The 18,843-nt window shown below is 36.0% G+C and overlaps 1 protein-coding gene across 1 annotated transcript in view; it reads right to left on the bottom strand.

The window, feature by feature from the left end:
- CSMD3 (CUB and Sushi multiple domains 3) overlaps positions 1-18,843 on the bottom strand; it is a 1,712,448-nt gene that overhangs the window by 747,342 nt on the left and 946,263 nt on the right. Inside the window, exons 20-22 of the mRNA XM_060195764.1 lie at positions 15,912-16,028; positions 10,180-10,395; positions 7,419-7,607 (exon numbers count right to left, since the gene is read on the bottom strand). Coding sequence (XP_060051747.1) covers positions 7,419-7,607; positions 10,180-10,395; positions 15,912-16,028 — 522 coding nt within the window. The remainder of the gene's footprint in view (positions 1-7,418; positions 7,608-10,179; positions 10,396-15,911; positions 16,029-18,843) is intronic.

Genomic DNA, 18,843 nt, shown 5'->3' with positions numbered 1-18,843 from the left:
TTGGGGAAAATGTATGAGTTTGAATTAGAGATATTTATACGAAGGTCATTCAGGACTCTAACCATAACATACAGACACAAATTCAGAAGCACAGAGATCATTTCACCAAAGAGCTCAAAACACACAAAGAAAACTCTTGAAGAGTTCCAGCATACTTTGTATGACATTAAGGCTTATGTAAGAGGCAGAATAAATCAGTTTGAGGAGATAATATCAGGGCTAGAAGATAAAACCACCACACTTTCAGAGTTCAAAATTATTAGAGAGAAAAGTTTCATGAAAGTGAAGTAATTTTCTTTGAAACAGCATTCTCTATTAAAAAAGCAAATGTGAGAATTCTTGGAATATCAGAGGAAGAACAGAAGGAGCAGAGGACATATTCAAAGAAATAATAACAGAAAATTACCATGCCTAGACAATATTCGAAATGTAGAAATTCAGGATTCAAGTTCCTGAATCCAAAATAATCCATACTGTGACACATAGTAAAACTATGCAAAATCAAGGACAAGGAAAAAAAAAAAACAACATACACACACACACACATATTGCAGGGCTAAAGAAAGGAGTAATCTGAGATACGGAGGTAGAACCATCATACTTTCATCATATTTCTTATTACAAACCCTTGAGACTAGAAGGTTGTGGAACTTCATACTTAACAGTATTAAAGATAATAAATGCCAGTCATGGATACTCTATCCTGCCAAATTATCTTTCAAGTATAAAGGGTAAATTAAAATCTTCCCAAACATAGAGAAACTGAAGGAATTCACCACCAACAGTCCTGCCTTGCAAGATCTACTGAAAATAATTTTACATGGAAAGAAGCAAAGGAATTCCAATTCTAAATGATCAGTGAGAGAACTGAACCAGGGACACAAATCACAGTAATTTACATCAAATTTAAACCTTATCTATCAGGGCTGAATGGTACTGTACCCAACAGAGCACACACCGTACTAGGATCAAGGATCAAGGTTCAAGTCCCTGTGGAGTTGGGAGTGGGGTTTCACAAGCTGTGAAGCAGTGCTGCAAGTGTCTCTTCTCTTTCTCTCTCCCTTCTATCTTACCTTCGCCTCTCAATTTCCCTTTGTCTTATCAAATAAAAGAAAAAAAGAAGACAAGGAAAAAAATATCACCAAGAGGAATAGATTTGTCTTGTAGGCACTGAGTCCTATCAGTAACCTTGGTGGCAATAACAGAATAAAACTATAAACAAATGAGGGGGGCAGTAATGATGCACATAATTGAGGACACTCATTAAAGTGAGCAAGGACCCAGGTTCAAAGCCTCTAGTGTCCACCTGCAGCAAGGAGAAGCTTCACAAGTGGTAAAGCAGTGCTGTTGGCATCTCTCTATCTCCTTCTCCCCTCTCAACTTCTTTTTGTCTGAATAATATATGTGTGTATAAATATATATACATAAATACATGTGTACATACATAATTTATTTGGTGAATGAATCTACTGGTGTAAACTTGTTCTAGGAAAAGTTCTAGATTCCAAATGATTAAAACAGAAGCAAACTCTTTTAATAAAAAATACTCATAATTTAGGGGCCGGGTGGTGGCTCACCTCATTGAACTCACATGTTATAAGTCCATGTGCAAGGACTCAGGCTCAAGGCCCCACCTTCAGGGGTAAGACTTTGCAAGTGGTGAAGCAGTATTGCAGGTATCTCTCTCTCTCTCTCTCTCTCTTTTTTTTAAATCTTTATTTATTTGTTAATTAAATAGAGACAGCCATAAATTGAGAGCAAGGGGGAGATAAGGAGAGAGACAGAGAGACACCTGTAGGCCTGCTTCACCACTTATGAAGCTTTCCCCCTGAAGGTGGGGACCAGGGACTTGAACCCAGGTCCTTGCACACTATAACATGTGCACTCAGTCAGGTGCACCACCACCTGGCCCCTCTCTCTCCCTCTCTATCCCCTTTTCCCTCTCGATTTCTGGCTTTTTCTATCTAACAAGTAAATAAATAAAGATAATTTAAAATTTTATATAATACTCATAATTTAATTACTTTTAATAACATAAAACTTTTTATGAGACTGGTAATACTGAGAGAAAAAGAAAGGAATTTTGAGCATGTGTGGAATAGATAATTGAAAGCAAAGTTACAAGAGAGGAAAATTTTTAGAAAATCTAAGATTCACATTTGTTCAATTAAACCAAGATTGAAAAAACTGGAGCTTTTCACATGAATAGTTATATAAAATGTACATTTTATTTGACTAGACAATATGAACTCTTGAAAAAATAACAATATATACATATACATGTGTATATGTGGAATGAGAAATGCAATATGTAACATATTGTTTTAAAATATAGTTAAAATAGGACTAGTGAGCTAACCCACCTGGAAGGAGCCCTCTTTGTTATGCAGGCAAGCCAGATTTGAGTCAACCTCTACTGTTATTAGATAAAGCTTTGGTCCTATGGTGTCTTTCCCTCTCTTTGTCTCTCTGTATTTTCTGTCTGAAAAGTCCAGTCAGAGCAGTGATGACCAGACAGTAACAGAAAAATAACACATATGCAAAATAGTGAAAACAAATTTAGAGAAAATTACAAAAACAATGTCTCAAAAATCACTTATTTGAAAGAATATTTTCCCTAACTAGTAACTTAAATGCATACCTACATGGAGTTTATTAAGGTTAATAGACATCACTGTAAATTTCAATAAGCTTTAAAGCAAGCACAGTTAATTTCAAAATGAGAAAAAAAAAATCCCATGGCAATAACTCTTTTCTAAATTTATCCACTGGGTGACTTTATTTCATTGTTTCCATTAAAAATTTAGGTGCATATAAATCAAACTCTGAGATTCTTTAATAAGACAAAACTAACTTTTATGCAAAGTCAAATTTCATAATTCTCTTTACTAAAGTCTAAAGTAAACATAATGTACTTTAACTTGTAAATGCAAATATTTTATTTTTAGCCTTTGTAACAACTGGTGAGTATTTCTAATTTTATGAGAAAGTATTAATCCTTTATGAATTAAGAATCCCTTTTTATGTATTTAATTGAGAGGGGAGGGAGAAGTAGAGAGATACCCATAGCTCTACTTCACCACTTGTGAAGCTTTCCCCCTGCAGATGGGGGCCAGGAACTTGAACTTGAGTCTTTATTCACCTTAACGTGAATGCTTAACTGATGTGCTACTGCCTAGCTCCCTGACTTGAGTCCTTCAAGGCTTACCTTTGCCTATACCTTTTTGAAATAAAACTATCTAGTGGGGAAAAGCTGGGTTTCGGAAGAAAGCAATTGTATACAAATGATTATTCTGTCATTAACAACCTTGCTGATCTTGAGAAAGTTATTTATTTATGATTGGATAGAGACAGGGAGAAATTTAGGGAGGAGGGGAGCTAGAGAGGGAGATAAGAGAGATACCTGTAACCCTGCTTCACCACTTGTGAAGCTTTCCCCCCTGCAGGTGGGGAGCAGGGGCTTGAAGCTGGGTCATTGCACCACCTGCTGGTCCTGAGAAAGTTTTTCAATATTTAATATCTCCTACATTCAGGTTCTTTGCATGAAAATGGGGAGAATAACACTAATGGGATTATACTAAGGGCTAAATGATACAGATTTAAATGAAATAGTGTCATAGACATTCATAATTGCTAGTGATTTATCAAAATAGAATTTGTCCTACCTTGGCGATGTACCAAAAGGAAACAAAACTTCATTAGAAGAGATCTATGTACTCACGTTCCTAGTGAAACAATTCATAGTAGCCAAAACTTGGAAGAAATCTAGATGCCCACATGAGTGTCTAAGCTAGTTGGGGTATCTATACACAATGTAGCACTACTCAGATATTGAAAATGATGAAGTAGTAGCCAGCAGTGGCACACCAGGTTAAAGGCACACAGTACTAAGTGTTAAGGACCTACACAAGGATCTGGGTTTGAGCCCTCGGCGCCCCACCTGCAAGGGGGAGACTTCACAAGCAGTAAAGCAGGTCTGAAGGGGTCTTTCTCTCTCCCTCTTGATCTCTTCCTCCCCTCTCAATTTCTCTGACTTATTCAATAAACATAATAAAAAAAATGGCCACCAGGAGCAGTGGATTCATAGTGCCACACTGAGTTCCAGTGATATTTCTGGAGGGAAAAAAATGAAGTAACTTCCAAGAGACATTATATTAACTGAGATAAACCAAATAACAAAAAGAAACGAAAAAGTATTGGATGATTTTACTTGCAGGTAGAGCTTAAGAAATAAGGCCAGAAAGGGAAAACACAAAATGAAAATAGGAGTGGGTTGGGTGCACTGCACCTAAGCAGAAGACTGGAGAAAAAAAGGGTGAGATGAAGTAAAGACAGTCTAGGGTCTTGGTGTACGATGATGGAAAAGGGCCTAAATTGAGTGTGAAAGTGTTTTTCAGATACATACCACTGGGATATGGGAAACTGTGCTCCTGTGCCAACAACTTTACTGTAAAACATTATTAATAATATGAAATTCATTCCCCTCTACAATTATTTTATTTTACTTCCTTTCTTCCTTCCATCCTTCCTTCCTTCCCATAGAGCACAGCACAGCTCAGCTCTGGTTTATGTTGGTGCTGGGGATTGAAGGTAGGACTTTTGGCTGCCTCAGGCATGAAAGTCTTACTGCATAACCGCTATGGTATCTCCCTAGGCCTCTTACCTTAATCAGTTTTAGAATTTAGAGTGACAGTCTGAGAAGAAAAGAAAATGAGTGAAAAAGTAAAAGACAGAAAAGAAAATGATTATAGACTTAACATAAGCACCATCATATCCTTTAAATCAATAGTTCCTCAGTAAAGCAACACTGGTGTCTGGTGAAAAAGAAAGTTATGATAACCCGTGATTCTTAGTTCTTCCTATATTGTAGGGATTATACTAGGTATCTATCTGATTGCCAACCTTTTTTTTTTTTTTTTTGCCTCCAGGGTTATCACTGGGGCTTGATGCCTGGTACTGTTCCACTGTTCCTGGCAGCCATCTTTTTTTTCCACATTGTTGTTGCTGTTACTTCTGCTGCAGCTGCTGCTGTTATTATTAGATAGCTCAAAGAGGTATGTAGAGAGGAGGGGAAGATAAGGAAAGTGAAAGATAGACACTTGCAGGCCTGCTTCACTATTTATGAAATGACGCACCCCACCCCCCCATGCAGGTGGGGAACCAGAGTCTCGAACTGGGGTCCTTACCAGACCCTTGTGCTTCACACTATGTGCGCATAACACCTTGCATTATAGCCCGGCCCTTCTAATTGCCAATTCTTAATCTCCCCCCGCCCCTTTCTTTTTTTGCCTCCAGGGTTATTGCTAGGGCTTGGTGTCTGCACTACAAATACACTGCTCCTGGAGGCCATTTTTTCCATTTTATTGCCCTTGTTGTTGTTATTGTTGTCGTTGCTATTGTTGGATAGGACAGAGAGAAATCCAGAGAGGAAGGGAGACAACAAGAGGGAAAGACAGACACCTGCAGACCTACTTCACCACCAGTGAAGCAACCCCCTGCAGGTGGGAAGCTAGAGGCTTGAACCTGGATCCTTATGCAGGTCCTTGTGATTTGCTGGTTGCCAGTCCTTGCGCTTCTTGCCATGTGTGCTTTATCTGCTGCACTACTGCCCGACCTCCTTTAATCATTACACTAATTCATAGAAAATAATTAGACTTTAACAATGAAATTTTCTAAACCATTTTTTTATCTGTGAAATTATAGTTTTGCATATGGAAAAATAAATGGTTTAGAAAAGCGAACTTTCTCAATATCAAAGGATCAGTAACACAGGAGCACCTATTCCATAGCACTTAGCTGGACTATTGTTCTAGTTTCCATTAACTGGCCTTTGAAAATATTCACAACAAACAAAATTGGAAATGAGCACAGTTCAGGTTAAAAGAGAGAATTCTGTATGTGGCAACAGCAGAAAAAGAAACAAAAGTAGAAGAACTGAATCTCATATAGTTTTCAAAATGCCTGAAAAAAGGCATTTTGAAAAGATGATTACCCATTATCTTCCATTGTCAACTACTTTTTATTCAAATATTTCATCTATTCATTCATTGGATAGAGACGGGGAGAAATAAGAGGGAAGAGGGTAACAGAAAGGCAGAGAGAGAAAGCCAACTGCAGAACTGCTTCACCACTTTTGCAGCTTTCCCCCTGCAGGTAGGGACCGGGGGCTTGAACCTGGGTTATTACACATTATAGTATGTGTACTCTACAGAATGTGTCAATGCCCACCTCACCCTCCCCATCTTCACCTCTGCACTGTTTCTGCCTTTTATATAAATGACTGGATTTAAATATGAAATTTCATATGTGTGTATATATGTGGTATTTTATATTTAAAGTATATGCTATCATTTTTGTATATATATATATATGTATATATGCATTCAGAATTCTCTCATTTTTAACCTATAAAAGCTTTTAGAAGCACATTAATCTAAAACACCATAGACTTCTCATTTGATTTGGGAACCCACAGTGTTAGTCCCATATAGTAAACAATATAGTGACTAAAATATCAGTGATGACTTCTTCTTCAGTTTCATCAGTGAAACATTTTACTTCCATAGAAAAAGACAGAATCTTAACCACAGGTCAAATCTCTACTAACCCGATGGACACTATAATGCTTATATCTTACATAGATTTCTGAGCAACACATAACTTTCCAATTAAAATTAGAAATCAAAGGCTCTTTTGAGCTTTAGTCAGTTTATGGAATATTTTCAAATGACTATTTGCATCTTATTCTATCATAAGATTAAGTATTGATTACTGAATGGCTAAGGGCCTCAAAATGTTTTTGCTTCTCTTTTTCTTAATTATGAAATGCCTCCAGTCTAAAGGAAAATTCTTAATATTTGTTCTTTATAGATTTGTTTTCCTTTTTTCAGTTGAAAAATTCATATCCAAAGGGCAAGGTGGAAACTTCAAGTTTTTAATATCTAATTATCACTACTGTTTATCTCACAAGAAATTAATTGTCATCTTAACTATCATAACAGATAAAAAAATTGCACATACTGAGTCAATGCATGCCTTGATAACCCTTACTCATTGTTTGACATATTTTCCTTGTAAAAATGTTTTTCATGTGTGCTAATTCTAAGTTATAAACCAAAACTTCAATTGGAAGTCAAGGAAAATGCAAGCAAAATGTCAGAATGCATTTTAATCAGTAAACTCTCAAAAATATCGATCTATTTCTTATTTCCACCATCTAAAACCATATTCGAAAGCCTAAATGGAACTGTTGAGAACTTAATTGAGGGACACTAGATTGCCAGTGGGAGGGATTAGAATAACTGATATGAAATAGATGAATAAATTCAATAGATTATAATAAACAAAGGGTGTGTAATCATGCAACTCCATGGACAGTGACTACACATACAAGCAAATGAAAGCAGCTGACCACGTACCCACACACCTTGGCAGAGGTGCACTCCACACTCGCCGGCCACCACCAAGACAGATGATCTCTGAGGTCCCTTCCAGTCGATAACCAGATGAGCATGAGAATGTCAGAGTGTCACCAACTCCAAAGCTGAACCCAATTCGGTGACCGTATTGAGGAATTCCAGGATCTTCACAAGGTTCAAGGTTATACTCTGTATATTTGGGGAAAGAAGGAAAACGAAATACTGGTTGTTTATTTTTTAAGGGTATCTAACTATTGTTTAGGGCCCAGGTAATGGTGCACCTGGTTGAGTAATGTATAAGGACCTGGGTTCAAGCCCTCAGTCCCCACCTGCAGGAGAAAGCTGTGCGAGTAGTAAAGCAGGGCTGCAGGTGTCTCTCTCCCTCTCTATCTCCCCCTTCCTTCTCAACTTCTGGCTGTCTCTATCCAATAAATAAATGAAGATATTTAAAAAATAAAGAAATATAACTATTGTTCAAAATATGGCTTAGTCATTTACTTTAAAAGTGACTATGTACAATTATAGGTACAAGTCAATGGCACACATAATTTTCTTCTTTTGTGAAAGATCTAACCATGTCATAAATACTTTCATCAATTTCAATTTGCACAATAGAATACCACATTTTGAATAATAAATTAAAATTGTAGCTAACACATTTGTTTGCATTTGATATATCTCTATCTCATAGATTGTCAACTTATAATAATAATTGAAGTTTAATCTTTAAACTGCATAATTCTATTTGAAATGAAATGACGTGCCTTTTGAAATGCATTTTATTTAACAGTTTTAGTCTATAGTACAAAGGTCCTTATGTTTTAGTGCACAAGGTGCCCAATTAGTCTATATTCTGAAAGGCAAGGATACATGTAATTTGAAATGCCCACACATAGAAAACTGTATTATGGATTTGCACAAAAAGTTTCCCCAAGCAACGAATGAACATAATGGAAATGAACAGCTAAGTACTCATTAGGGGTATCAGAGAGCAAACTGAATAAACAAGAATATTACAATTTAAATAGAATTCAAAGAAAATGTAACATGCTTAGATATCTTTTCAGAGCACACAGGTTTTAAATGCAATGGGGATTAGGAGAGATTATTTTGCATTGATAAGACTTCAACTTTTGAAGGACATACTTAGACCCTTCAAGATTAAATTGACTGTATTTGTTTATTACTCATTATGGTTATTTTAAATATTCTAGAATGTAAGGATTTATTTGTATGAAAATGTCAAAGCTCACTAAGTATTTAGGTAGTTTTGCCATCTGCGTAACTTATGGAGGAATATAAGTTAAAAATACATTTTATATAATTTTAGTCTAATTTAAACTAACTGACTGACCTGTTTTTCCTTTTAAGATTTTGAGGGCCAGGTGGTGCACCTGGTTGAGTACACATGTTGCAATGCATAAGGACACAGGTTCAAGCCCTCAGTACCCACTTGCAGGGGGAAAGCTTTGCAAGTAGTGAATCAATGTTTCAGGTGTCTCTCTCATTCTCTTATCACCCCCTTCCCTCTCATTTGCTGGCTGTCTCTATGCAATAAATAAAATAAATAAAGATAATAATTTTTAAAATGAGTCCCACTAGCAATCTGAAAGGGTAGATAGAGTGTTGGATTTGCAAGCATGATGCACAAAGTTCAATCTCTGGCACTGCATATAGTAGAGTGATAACCTTATTCTCTCTTTTTAAAGTACTGCTACAGCAGACAGGCCAGCTAAGAAACATTCTGAGGTATTCAGTAGAACTCAGGTTACACTAGTGGGCTCAGTCGAGGTCAGGTTCAGAACTCTAGGCCATGAGCAAGGTTGCATGGGGGTCTGGGGGGGCTGTTTCTGCCTTTGGGTGGGAAATGGAACCAAAAGCAGAAATTTCGAATTATTTTTTTTTGCCTCCAGGGTTATTGCTGCAGCTCTGTGCCTACACTATGAATCCGCTGCTCCTGGAGGCCTTTTTTTTTTTTTTCCCTTTTGTTGCCCCTTTCTGTTGTAGCCTTATTATGGTTATTATTGTTCTGGTTGACGCCCTTTGTTGTTGGATAGAACAGATAGAAATGGAGAGAGGAGAGGAAGACAGAGTGGGGGAGAGAAAGACAGACACCTGCAGACCTGCTTCACCACCTGTCCTTGTGCTTTGCACCACGTGCGCTTAACCTGCTGCACTACCACCCAGCCCCTGAAATTTTGAAGTTTAAATATATACTTCATATTAAGTCACATATGCACATGTATTTTGCCTTATCACTGGAAATTTCTTAGGTCTAGGGCCACCAGTTTGTTAGTCAGTTTACATAGTGGGAACAGGGAACTAATTCCGGTCAGACCAGTTTATGTGGGGACCTAGGCTTATTAATTCTCTTTATCATTCTCAATAAATAAGTAAGATACATCTGCATTGAAATGAACCCCTTTTAATATAACACTATAGACAATTTTCAGTATGTTTTAAATTTTCCATTAGTTTCATTTAAAAAATATTTCTTTTCTTCCTTTCTTCTCCTTTTCTATATTTATTTTTTTGGAGACAAAGAGAAAGGGGAGATAGAGAAGGAGAAAGAGACAACTACAACACTTATTCCTGCTTACATCCCCCCTACCCCCTGACTGTGGTGATCAGGGGCCCAAATCTAAGTAAATACTTGAGCATGGGTAAACAGTCTAGTAAGGTGAGCACCTCTGTGCTCAGACTTATAAAAAGATGTTTCTGTTACTAAAAGTTTATTTGTTGTTTATGACCACATTCTTACCAGAAAATGTAATATTGAATCCTTCATATGATATCGAAAAATCAGAAATGAAGCGCAACTGAGCCCTGAAATTTCCATAAAGACCAGCATTGATTGTTGAAGGAAGTTCTGAACCAGTTAAGCGTGCCAGTGGTTGGGTAAAGCTACCATTTTCGGTGATGAGCAAGTAGTCATGATGATCTTCCAAATGAAAGGTGTGGAAGTTAAATTGCACACCTGTCAAGAAAAAGAGGGAAGTTCAATTTACAAAGACTATTGGGGAAAAGCATAGTTTCTAAATTAGCTAAAACTAGGACTCTCCTATAATTGAATTTTCTGAAAATTAAATGCACTGCTATCTGCTTTTGAAATATATAGTGTAGTGTGATTTTTCCTGTTTATTTTCTTTTTTTAATATTTTGTTTTATTTATTTATTTATTTATTTTTTATTTAAGAAAGGATAAATTAACAAAACCATAGGGTAGGAGGGGTACAACTCCACACAATTCCCACCACCCAGTCTCCATATCCTGTTTATTTTCTTTGACTTCATTATAAGAGATAGAGAGAGTCATGTCTTAATAACTTTTTTCCTGAAATAAAAGTCCAAAAGCAATGCCTAAAGAAAAAACAAAACAAAAACTATCACCCAATCTTTCTGAGGAATCTCAAGGAAAATCTATTTCCTTTGATTAGCATTACAGTACTGTTTTCAGGAAGAACATATTCCATGCCATTTCCTTCTGCTATCTCCTCAAACAACAGATGAAAAAGAATTAAAAAAATAAGAAGAAGAACCATTCTGACTCTGGTAGAAACCAAAGAGAATTGAAAGGCTGGTAAATGTTGGGGCACTAGGCATATCCAGCCAAGCACAGTGACATGTTCAGTCACAGACAGAAGAACCTTGGAGATATAAAGAAAGCATTCGTGCATATACAAGACACCCTATGATTGAGATCTAACTGATGAGTTCCTGCTAAACTTTCTACCAAACAGAACAACATTGATGAAAACCTCATTTGAACAAAGCAAACCTGAGTCTGAACTATCCTGCCTGAGGGAATGTATGTTTCCCATCCCAGCTTGGGTGTCAACTGGGTTTGTCTTCCAAGCTGTCTTCCTAAAGCCCCAAATGAGGATTTTTCCTCTTTTGTAACTGGATCAAACTCCGATTTCATGGCCTACACATATCAACAATGCTTAGCAGTACAGCAACCCACTTCCCAAGATGTTCAGTTCCACATAAATTAGGGAGATAATTATTTGTTAACACAGCAACTCTACATTCATTTTTCCATATTATTTCATATATGGAAAAATGAATGTATAACTTAAAATATATAACTTAAAATGCACAAGCAAGTCTTCAACTCATGAAATTAAAATGAACACACCTTTGCAAGCAGTACCCAAATACATACATATTATCAACACCTGAATCTCCTTTACCCAACATTTGTGCCATTTCATTTTATCAAAAGTAACCACTCACACAACTGTTGACAGTATAGGGTAGTTTTAAGTACTCTCTATAACTATTTTTTTTTAAGTTTCTGCAACATACTCATATAACACATCCTCTTTTGATTTCATTTGCTTTGTTTCACTTTATGTGAGAAAATAATGTACAACATGCAAAATTGAGATGTCTCTTACACAAAATGTTACATGTTATTGTGGGTTGCTTATTTTCTGTGATGTCTACTGATAGCCATTTATGTAGCTTGCATTTTAGCACAAACACAACTATTGCTACTGTAGAGACTCTAGCATGTCTTTAAAAGTGTGGAAGTTTAAAAAAACAAAACCAAAACAAATAAAAAAAATGGGGAAGTTTACTTTTGTTCAGTAAATGTCTAGGAGTAGAATTACTGGGCCAGGAAGCATATTTATATTCATGATTTTCACACATCCAATGCTTCCTTGAAGTATTTTTTGAAGATTAATAAAATCATTCATTTTTAAATTTTTAAAATATTTTGTTATCACCAGGATGTCATTACTCCAGGCTTTTTTTTTTTTCCTTTTATAGAAAATGAGAGTAAGGGACAGTCAGACATGGGGAGACAGTACTAAAGCTTCTCCAAGTTCAATAGGGATTAGACTCAAACCATGCTTGCAAATACTTCAGAAAAGACACACCCTCAGGTGTTACCTTGCAGGCTCATATATATGCACTATCCATACACATTTGAATTCCAAAGGTTAGATGTGACTGGAATACTTAGTTTTAAAAAAGTAATATGTAGAGGCAGGGGAGATAGCATAATGGTTATGCAAAAGGTTGTCATGCCTGAGGTTCTTAGATCCCAGGTTTAAGCACCCCCCCCCCACCAAAAGCTAGAACTGAGTAGTTCTCTGGCCTCTGTCTGTGCCTATTTTTCTCTCTGTATCTCCCTCATTAAATAATAATAATAATAGTAATAATGATGTGATATAGAATGATATATAACAAATATGAAACATAAGTAGAGTTAATAAAAAGTTATTGCTTCACAATGGACTAGCAATTTCTACTTTAAAAAGATTTAATATACAATACTACAATGTAGCACATATTATTTCTTTTCTCTCTTGTATAGGCAGGAAAATAAGTGCTCTTTTAAAAAGTAGTTGATAAATTGAACCAGTCTAAAAAGTTCTTTAGTATAAAAGTGATAGTTGACACCAACAAGATATAAATAAGAGTAGAGTATGTACTGGTGTTGTTAGTAGAAGAATCATTACCACCCAAATTAACTGCTATCATATAGCATGGATGGAAATTTAGATCAGTCAAGCTGATATACACTCCATAGAAAAACTAAAATAATAGGAGTGTATTAGAAGGGCACAGACTTTCTAAATTTCACTTTGTCCATCTATAAATAAAATTCTAAGATTATTTTTTGAAAATTAAATTAGACAATCTTATTTAAATGACTTAGCATATTTCTTGGCACAGAAGAATTGCTCATTCTTTGCTTTGTTCAATTATCCAGTATTTGCCAACTGACCTTTATTTCCTATTACTCAATCCTAGGTAACCACATCATAAAATGAATTGTCTACTTATCAGATTATAATTTAAACAATAAAATCTGTTTTCTACACTGCAATACCTTCAAAGTTCTGATAAAAGTTAAAGGAAATTTTAATATGATTAACGTACTACTAAGTTCTACGCATTATAGAATATAAAACTTTAAAGGACAATAGCTCCTAATCTGAGAAAAAATACATACATATATATCAAAGTTTCAAAATTTTGTCAATTGCTATAAATTTGATTAATGCAAGTCACTTAGAAACATAGTACCAAAAAAAAAAAAAAAGAAAGAAAAAAGAAACATAGTGGGAGTTGGGCGGTAGCGCAGCAGTTTAAGTGCAGGTGGCGCAAAGTTCAAGGACTGGCATAAGGATCCCAGTTCTAGCCCCCAGCTCCCCACCTGCAGAGGAGTTGCTTCATAAGCCCTGAAGCAGGTCTGCAAGTGTCTATCTTTCTTCCCTGCCCCCGCATCTGTTTTCCCCTCCTCTCTCCATTTCTCTCTGTCCTATCCAACAAGGATGACATCAAGAACAACAATAATAACTACAACAATAAAACAACAAGGGCAACAAAAGAGAATAAATAAATAAATAAATATTTTAAAAATAATTAAAAAGAAAGAAAGAAATGTAGTAATGTGTGTTGATAAAGTATAGAGAAAAGAGAATTCTTATAACCAACATGTTTTTATAGTTAGTGGAGCCACTACTGGAAATAGTATGGAGGAACCAAAATTAAAAAAAAAAATACCATAACACATCGCAGAATTAAGGGTATACATTCAAGCATCGATTAGAATTAATTGAGACACCTTTTGGACTCTATAGCTGTGGTGCTAAAGCCTTCTCCGGTGAGTTCCACAGGGATCCTCTATTTAGAAGAAAGGGTCCTTCCCTCTCTGACCTACAGTTACAAATGCACTCTTCAGACTTCCACTGCTGTTTGCCAGTGAATCCACCTCCAACATCTCTACCTTAAATGGTTTATACAAAACCCTCCATCTTTTGCTGCTAATTGAAACACAATATAATTGTAATAATGAACCCCCCCCCGCACCCCTGAATTTGAGTTTTAAAAAATGAAACCTGTTCAAGTAAAGAAACATGTAGTTAATATACTTGAAACCAAACCCAATATGACATTCAGTGAGAGATGAGATTATATTCTGTAGTACCTTGGTGATTTCTGCCAACTTTAGGATTATCCTTCACACATTTAGTTACACTTTGGAATAGTTGTACTTCCAACAAACTTTGTTGGTTCTTTAAAGAAAGACATCTAAATATGCATTTCTTGCTATGTAAATACAGATTTAATTAACACTTGCAACCTATGAGGATGCAAAACCTTAAGTGTTAATTAGAATTCTATTTACATGACAAGCAGTATGTAGCCCTCCACTTCCATGTATAATACAAGGAAGCTTATTTTAAACTCAATTAATCCCCTGCATACCAGAATAATAGGATGCTTTGGTTAACTTCCAGGAAAGAAATTTGTATGATGGAGAATAACAAAAAACACCTCAGTTTACAAAGTCTCTCACTTTCTGCTGCAGCTCAGTACCTGCAAAGTGGTTTTAAACCTTTTTTCTCAATAACCTTTAATTTCATTTTAGAGTATTCGCCATATAATCCTCACACTCAAAATTTCTTTCTAATTTTAATAAAGGCAGGCTTCATTTGTGAAAACACAATTCCTATGTATTTAATTAAAACTTTTTTAAAATTGTAGCCAAGTGTTCTCATTGGCAGAATTTTTTTCCCTGTAGGCAAAGCAATAGGTATAATAGTAAAAACCAGTTAGAACAATCTAATGACATAGTTAAAATTTTGTGTCTCCAAAGTAACAAAGTAACTTTAAAAAAAAATTAATATTTATTTTCCCTTTTGTTGCCCTTGTTGTTTTATTGTTGTAGTAATTATTGTTGTTCTTGATGTCATCTTGGTTGGATAGGACAGAGAGAAATGGAGAGAGGAGGGGAAGACAGAGAGGGGGAGAGAAAGATAGACACCTGCAGACCTGCTTCACTGCTTGTGAAGCAACTCCCCTGCAGGTGGGGAGCAGAGGGCTGGAACCCGAATCCTTATGCTTTGCACAACATGTACTTAACCCACTGCACCACTGCCTGACTCCCAACAAAGTAACTTTTTAAAGATCTAAAGTAAATAATTTTAATCCATATTACTGTTGATCTATTAGAATAATCCTTTTAAAAATTGTATTACCTTAATCGTGTGCATTGCTTATTGACTATGAAATTTTACATCCTTATTCAATTATAAGAAATACACCTAAATAATAATCAAAAACTATCTTTAAAAAACAAGTACATATGAACTGGTACTGTGTGCTTTTAAAACATTCATGTAAAGTCTTCTGAATTTCTGAAATCAGTGTCAACACATCAGAGACAAGAGCCTGTTGGAAGTTTTGCTGATATGAAAATTCTAACAACACAAATTCAATATAGAAAAAGAAAGTAACTATATCTTATAACACCATTCTAGTACAGACTTGAGCATACTATTGAATACACCACCATAGAAAAAATAAATATAATTATCTGTGTTTTTACATAAATTGAGTTTTGCTTCAGCATATTTTAATACTGATATGGTTTTGCTCATACAAACTGATATTGTAAAGGACAATGGCATAGAAATAGATACAATAGAAATTCAGACGACTGCCCAATTATCATTGTATAAAGCAAATTACCTTTTCCATGGGTTACATCAACAGTCCATGTGCAATTCAGAGAATTTGGATAAAATTCTGGGTAACCAGGTGATAAGATTGTTCCACTAGGTCCTCTCACATCTCCTCCACATAAAGCTGAAAATACAAGGAAAAAAAGTCATATTGAAGGGTGCGGACTGCAGTGACTCCATGACAGGCTCCAAAAACTGCAGAAATGAGATAGGCCTCAGTTTCAGAAGAACAGGTCCTGGAATTCAGGACCATTACTGGAAATTGAACCCATGGCCCTCAGTCAATAGGAACAAAGATAAGCTGAGCATTAAGAAAGGCATCTCTGGAGAGATAGAGACCATTAGGCATTTCCAAGGCATCTCTGGAGAGATAGAGACTGATAAACATTTCCCCACATTTCCCCCAGATGTGTAAAGAAGATAACCACAAGGCTAAGCTTGTCATGTATGCTATGTAACCCATACTCTATATATCTCCTCACGTGCTGGGGTTCGTGATCGAGCACCTAGAACAGCTGTGAGGACTCAGCCCTAGCACCATGCCTGGGCTAGAAATAAAGGCTCTTTGTTTTTACATCACTCTGGTCTCTCTTGGTGAATATCTTGGATTACGGAACCTAACATAATGATCAGTCACAGAAAAGCAAAGGCTGAACAAAACCCTCCTTTCTTAAAATTTGAAATGAGTCTGCTATTCCTTGCTTAAGCTACTTTACAGTATTTAAGGGTCTCTTCCAGTGGCAGAATGATCTTATCCACTGTGGCACTAGAGGGGAAAAAAAAACATATAATAACCTCTAAAAATTAATTCTGGTCCCGAGAGAAAATAGCTCAACTTCCCACATCTGAGTGAAGTACAAATTTCTTTCAAATTTCTTTCTTTTTAAAATAATTTTATTTATTATTTGAGAGGAGAAGGGAAGAGGGAGAGAGGGAGAAAGACAGCGAGACATCTGCAGCCCTGTTTCACCACTTGTGAAGCTTTCCCCCTACCAGTGGGGACCAGGGGCTTGAACCTGAGTCCTTGTGCACTGCTGTATGAGCACTTAACCAGGTGCCCCATCACCTGACCCCTACCTATGTAATTATAACAACCTTTGCATATGCTGGCTGTGAACTGAACACAAGTAATTGACTATTTATCAGTCCTTCTTATGAAGCTTTAAGAAAACAAATTGTTGTATGAAATTATTTCCAGTGGATTCCTATACATGCCCCTTCATAGAGTGACATTCTTCATAGAGTTCTTTTTAAAAATATGAAGCTGTGAAATTTTTGAAGATTGCATTTTACTCGTTCATTTCTCTGATAAAAATCATGAACAAGAAGACATTTTTGAGTGGCTATAGACTTGCAAAATAAACACTCCAAGATAATAAAAATAAATGTTTCTAAACTTAGGTCAAAAGAATTAAAATTTTGTTTTTCATTTATTCAAGAAAAAATGACAGTTTAGAATGTTACACATATATTCAACAATCAGCAGTGTTTGTGGTATCCCAGGTCATTTCAATAATATTAAATTTTGAAGAATAAGACTGGCAAGACAATTCACCTGGGAAGTAGCCTGCTTTGCTATGTATGAGGCACAGGTTGAAGCCTAGTCTCTCAACTCACTGAGGGAAACTTCAGGGTTGCTTCTTTCCTTCTTGTTCTCTTTTTTCATACTTGTAAAGTACAGTGATAAAAATATTACAGATATAAATTAAGGGAGAGGGTTCTGCAGAAATAGCTCACTGGGTAGAGTATCTACCTTGCCATATGCATACTCATTTTTAGCCCCACAGCCACATGGTTATAGCACTGGAATCATTGTATCTCTCCTATACTTACACATTGTCTCTCTATCTGAACAACAAAAAAGAAATTCTGGAATATGAAACACAAGAGCATCAGGCAATTAATTATATAAATTAAAGAAAATAGAATCTGGTAAGAATGCACAGGCTAGAGAAAGTGGAGGAGTTTTGGACTCCCTATTTAATTCCACTGGGAGAGGGCAAATTGATTGCACTGACCCTTTTGATGCTTATTCAGCTTTCTTGGGACATCAAAAACACAAATGATATTAAGAAAAATTAAAAAAGAAGTTCCGATTTATCCTCTTCCTTGATTTCTTACAAGCAGGAATGATGAGCAGAAAAACTGAGTTAATATGGCCATTAATCTACACTCACCGGAGAAAGAAAGAAAGAAAGAAAGAAAGAAAGAAAGAAAGAAAGAAAGAAAGGAAGGAAGGAAGGAAGGAAGGAAGGAAGGGAGGAGGAAACAGAAGAAAGAAGGAGGAAGGAAAAAAATCCTGTAATTCTTTAAACTATGTAAGCATACAGGCTTGAACTTTCATATTTATACAAAAATTGAAAATTACCACTCTCTTTCTTTGTTCTTTTGTTCTACCCAGCAGTGAAAGGTCTTGACCAGTACCTTTCTTGGAGCTGTCTTATAGATGACTTTCCTGAGATCAAGATAGATCTTTGCTTTCAACCCCACTCCTTACCAAGGAAATAGAAAACTATGTGTACCTTGGTAACACAGGGTAGTCTAGTAAGAGTCTGGTCATTATTTTACTGAAACTCTCCATTTCTATTTATTTTATTATTATTTTTTCAGTCTCCTGTGCTTCTGTGATAACCACTAAGAACTAGAATTGGGGGGGCCAGGTGGTGCTGCTGCACCTGGTTGAGTGCACATGTTAAAATGGCCAAGAACCTGGGTTTGAGCTCCTGGTCCCCACCTGCACGTGGAAAATTTTACAAGTGGTGACATAGTGTTGCAGCTCTTGCTCTCTCTTTCTCTCTCTCTGTCCTCCCCTCTATATTTGTGGCTGTCTCTATCCAATAAGTAAATAAAGATAATAAAATATAAATAAAAAGAACTAGAGTTTGGTGTATTGCACTAAAAACAAAGTACTCTGTGGAAGGAGGGTGAGGGAAGGTGCT

Source organism: Erinaceus europaeus, chromosome 1 (genome assembly GCF_950295315.1).
Source record: "Erinaceus europaeus chromosome 1, mEriEur2.1, whole genome shotgun sequence".
Taxonomy (NCBI): domain Eukaryota; kingdom Metazoa; phylum Chordata; class Mammalia; order Eulipotyphla; family Erinaceidae; genus Erinaceus; species Erinaceus europaeus.
This window is presented reverse-complemented; position numbering and strand designations above follow the sequence as displayed.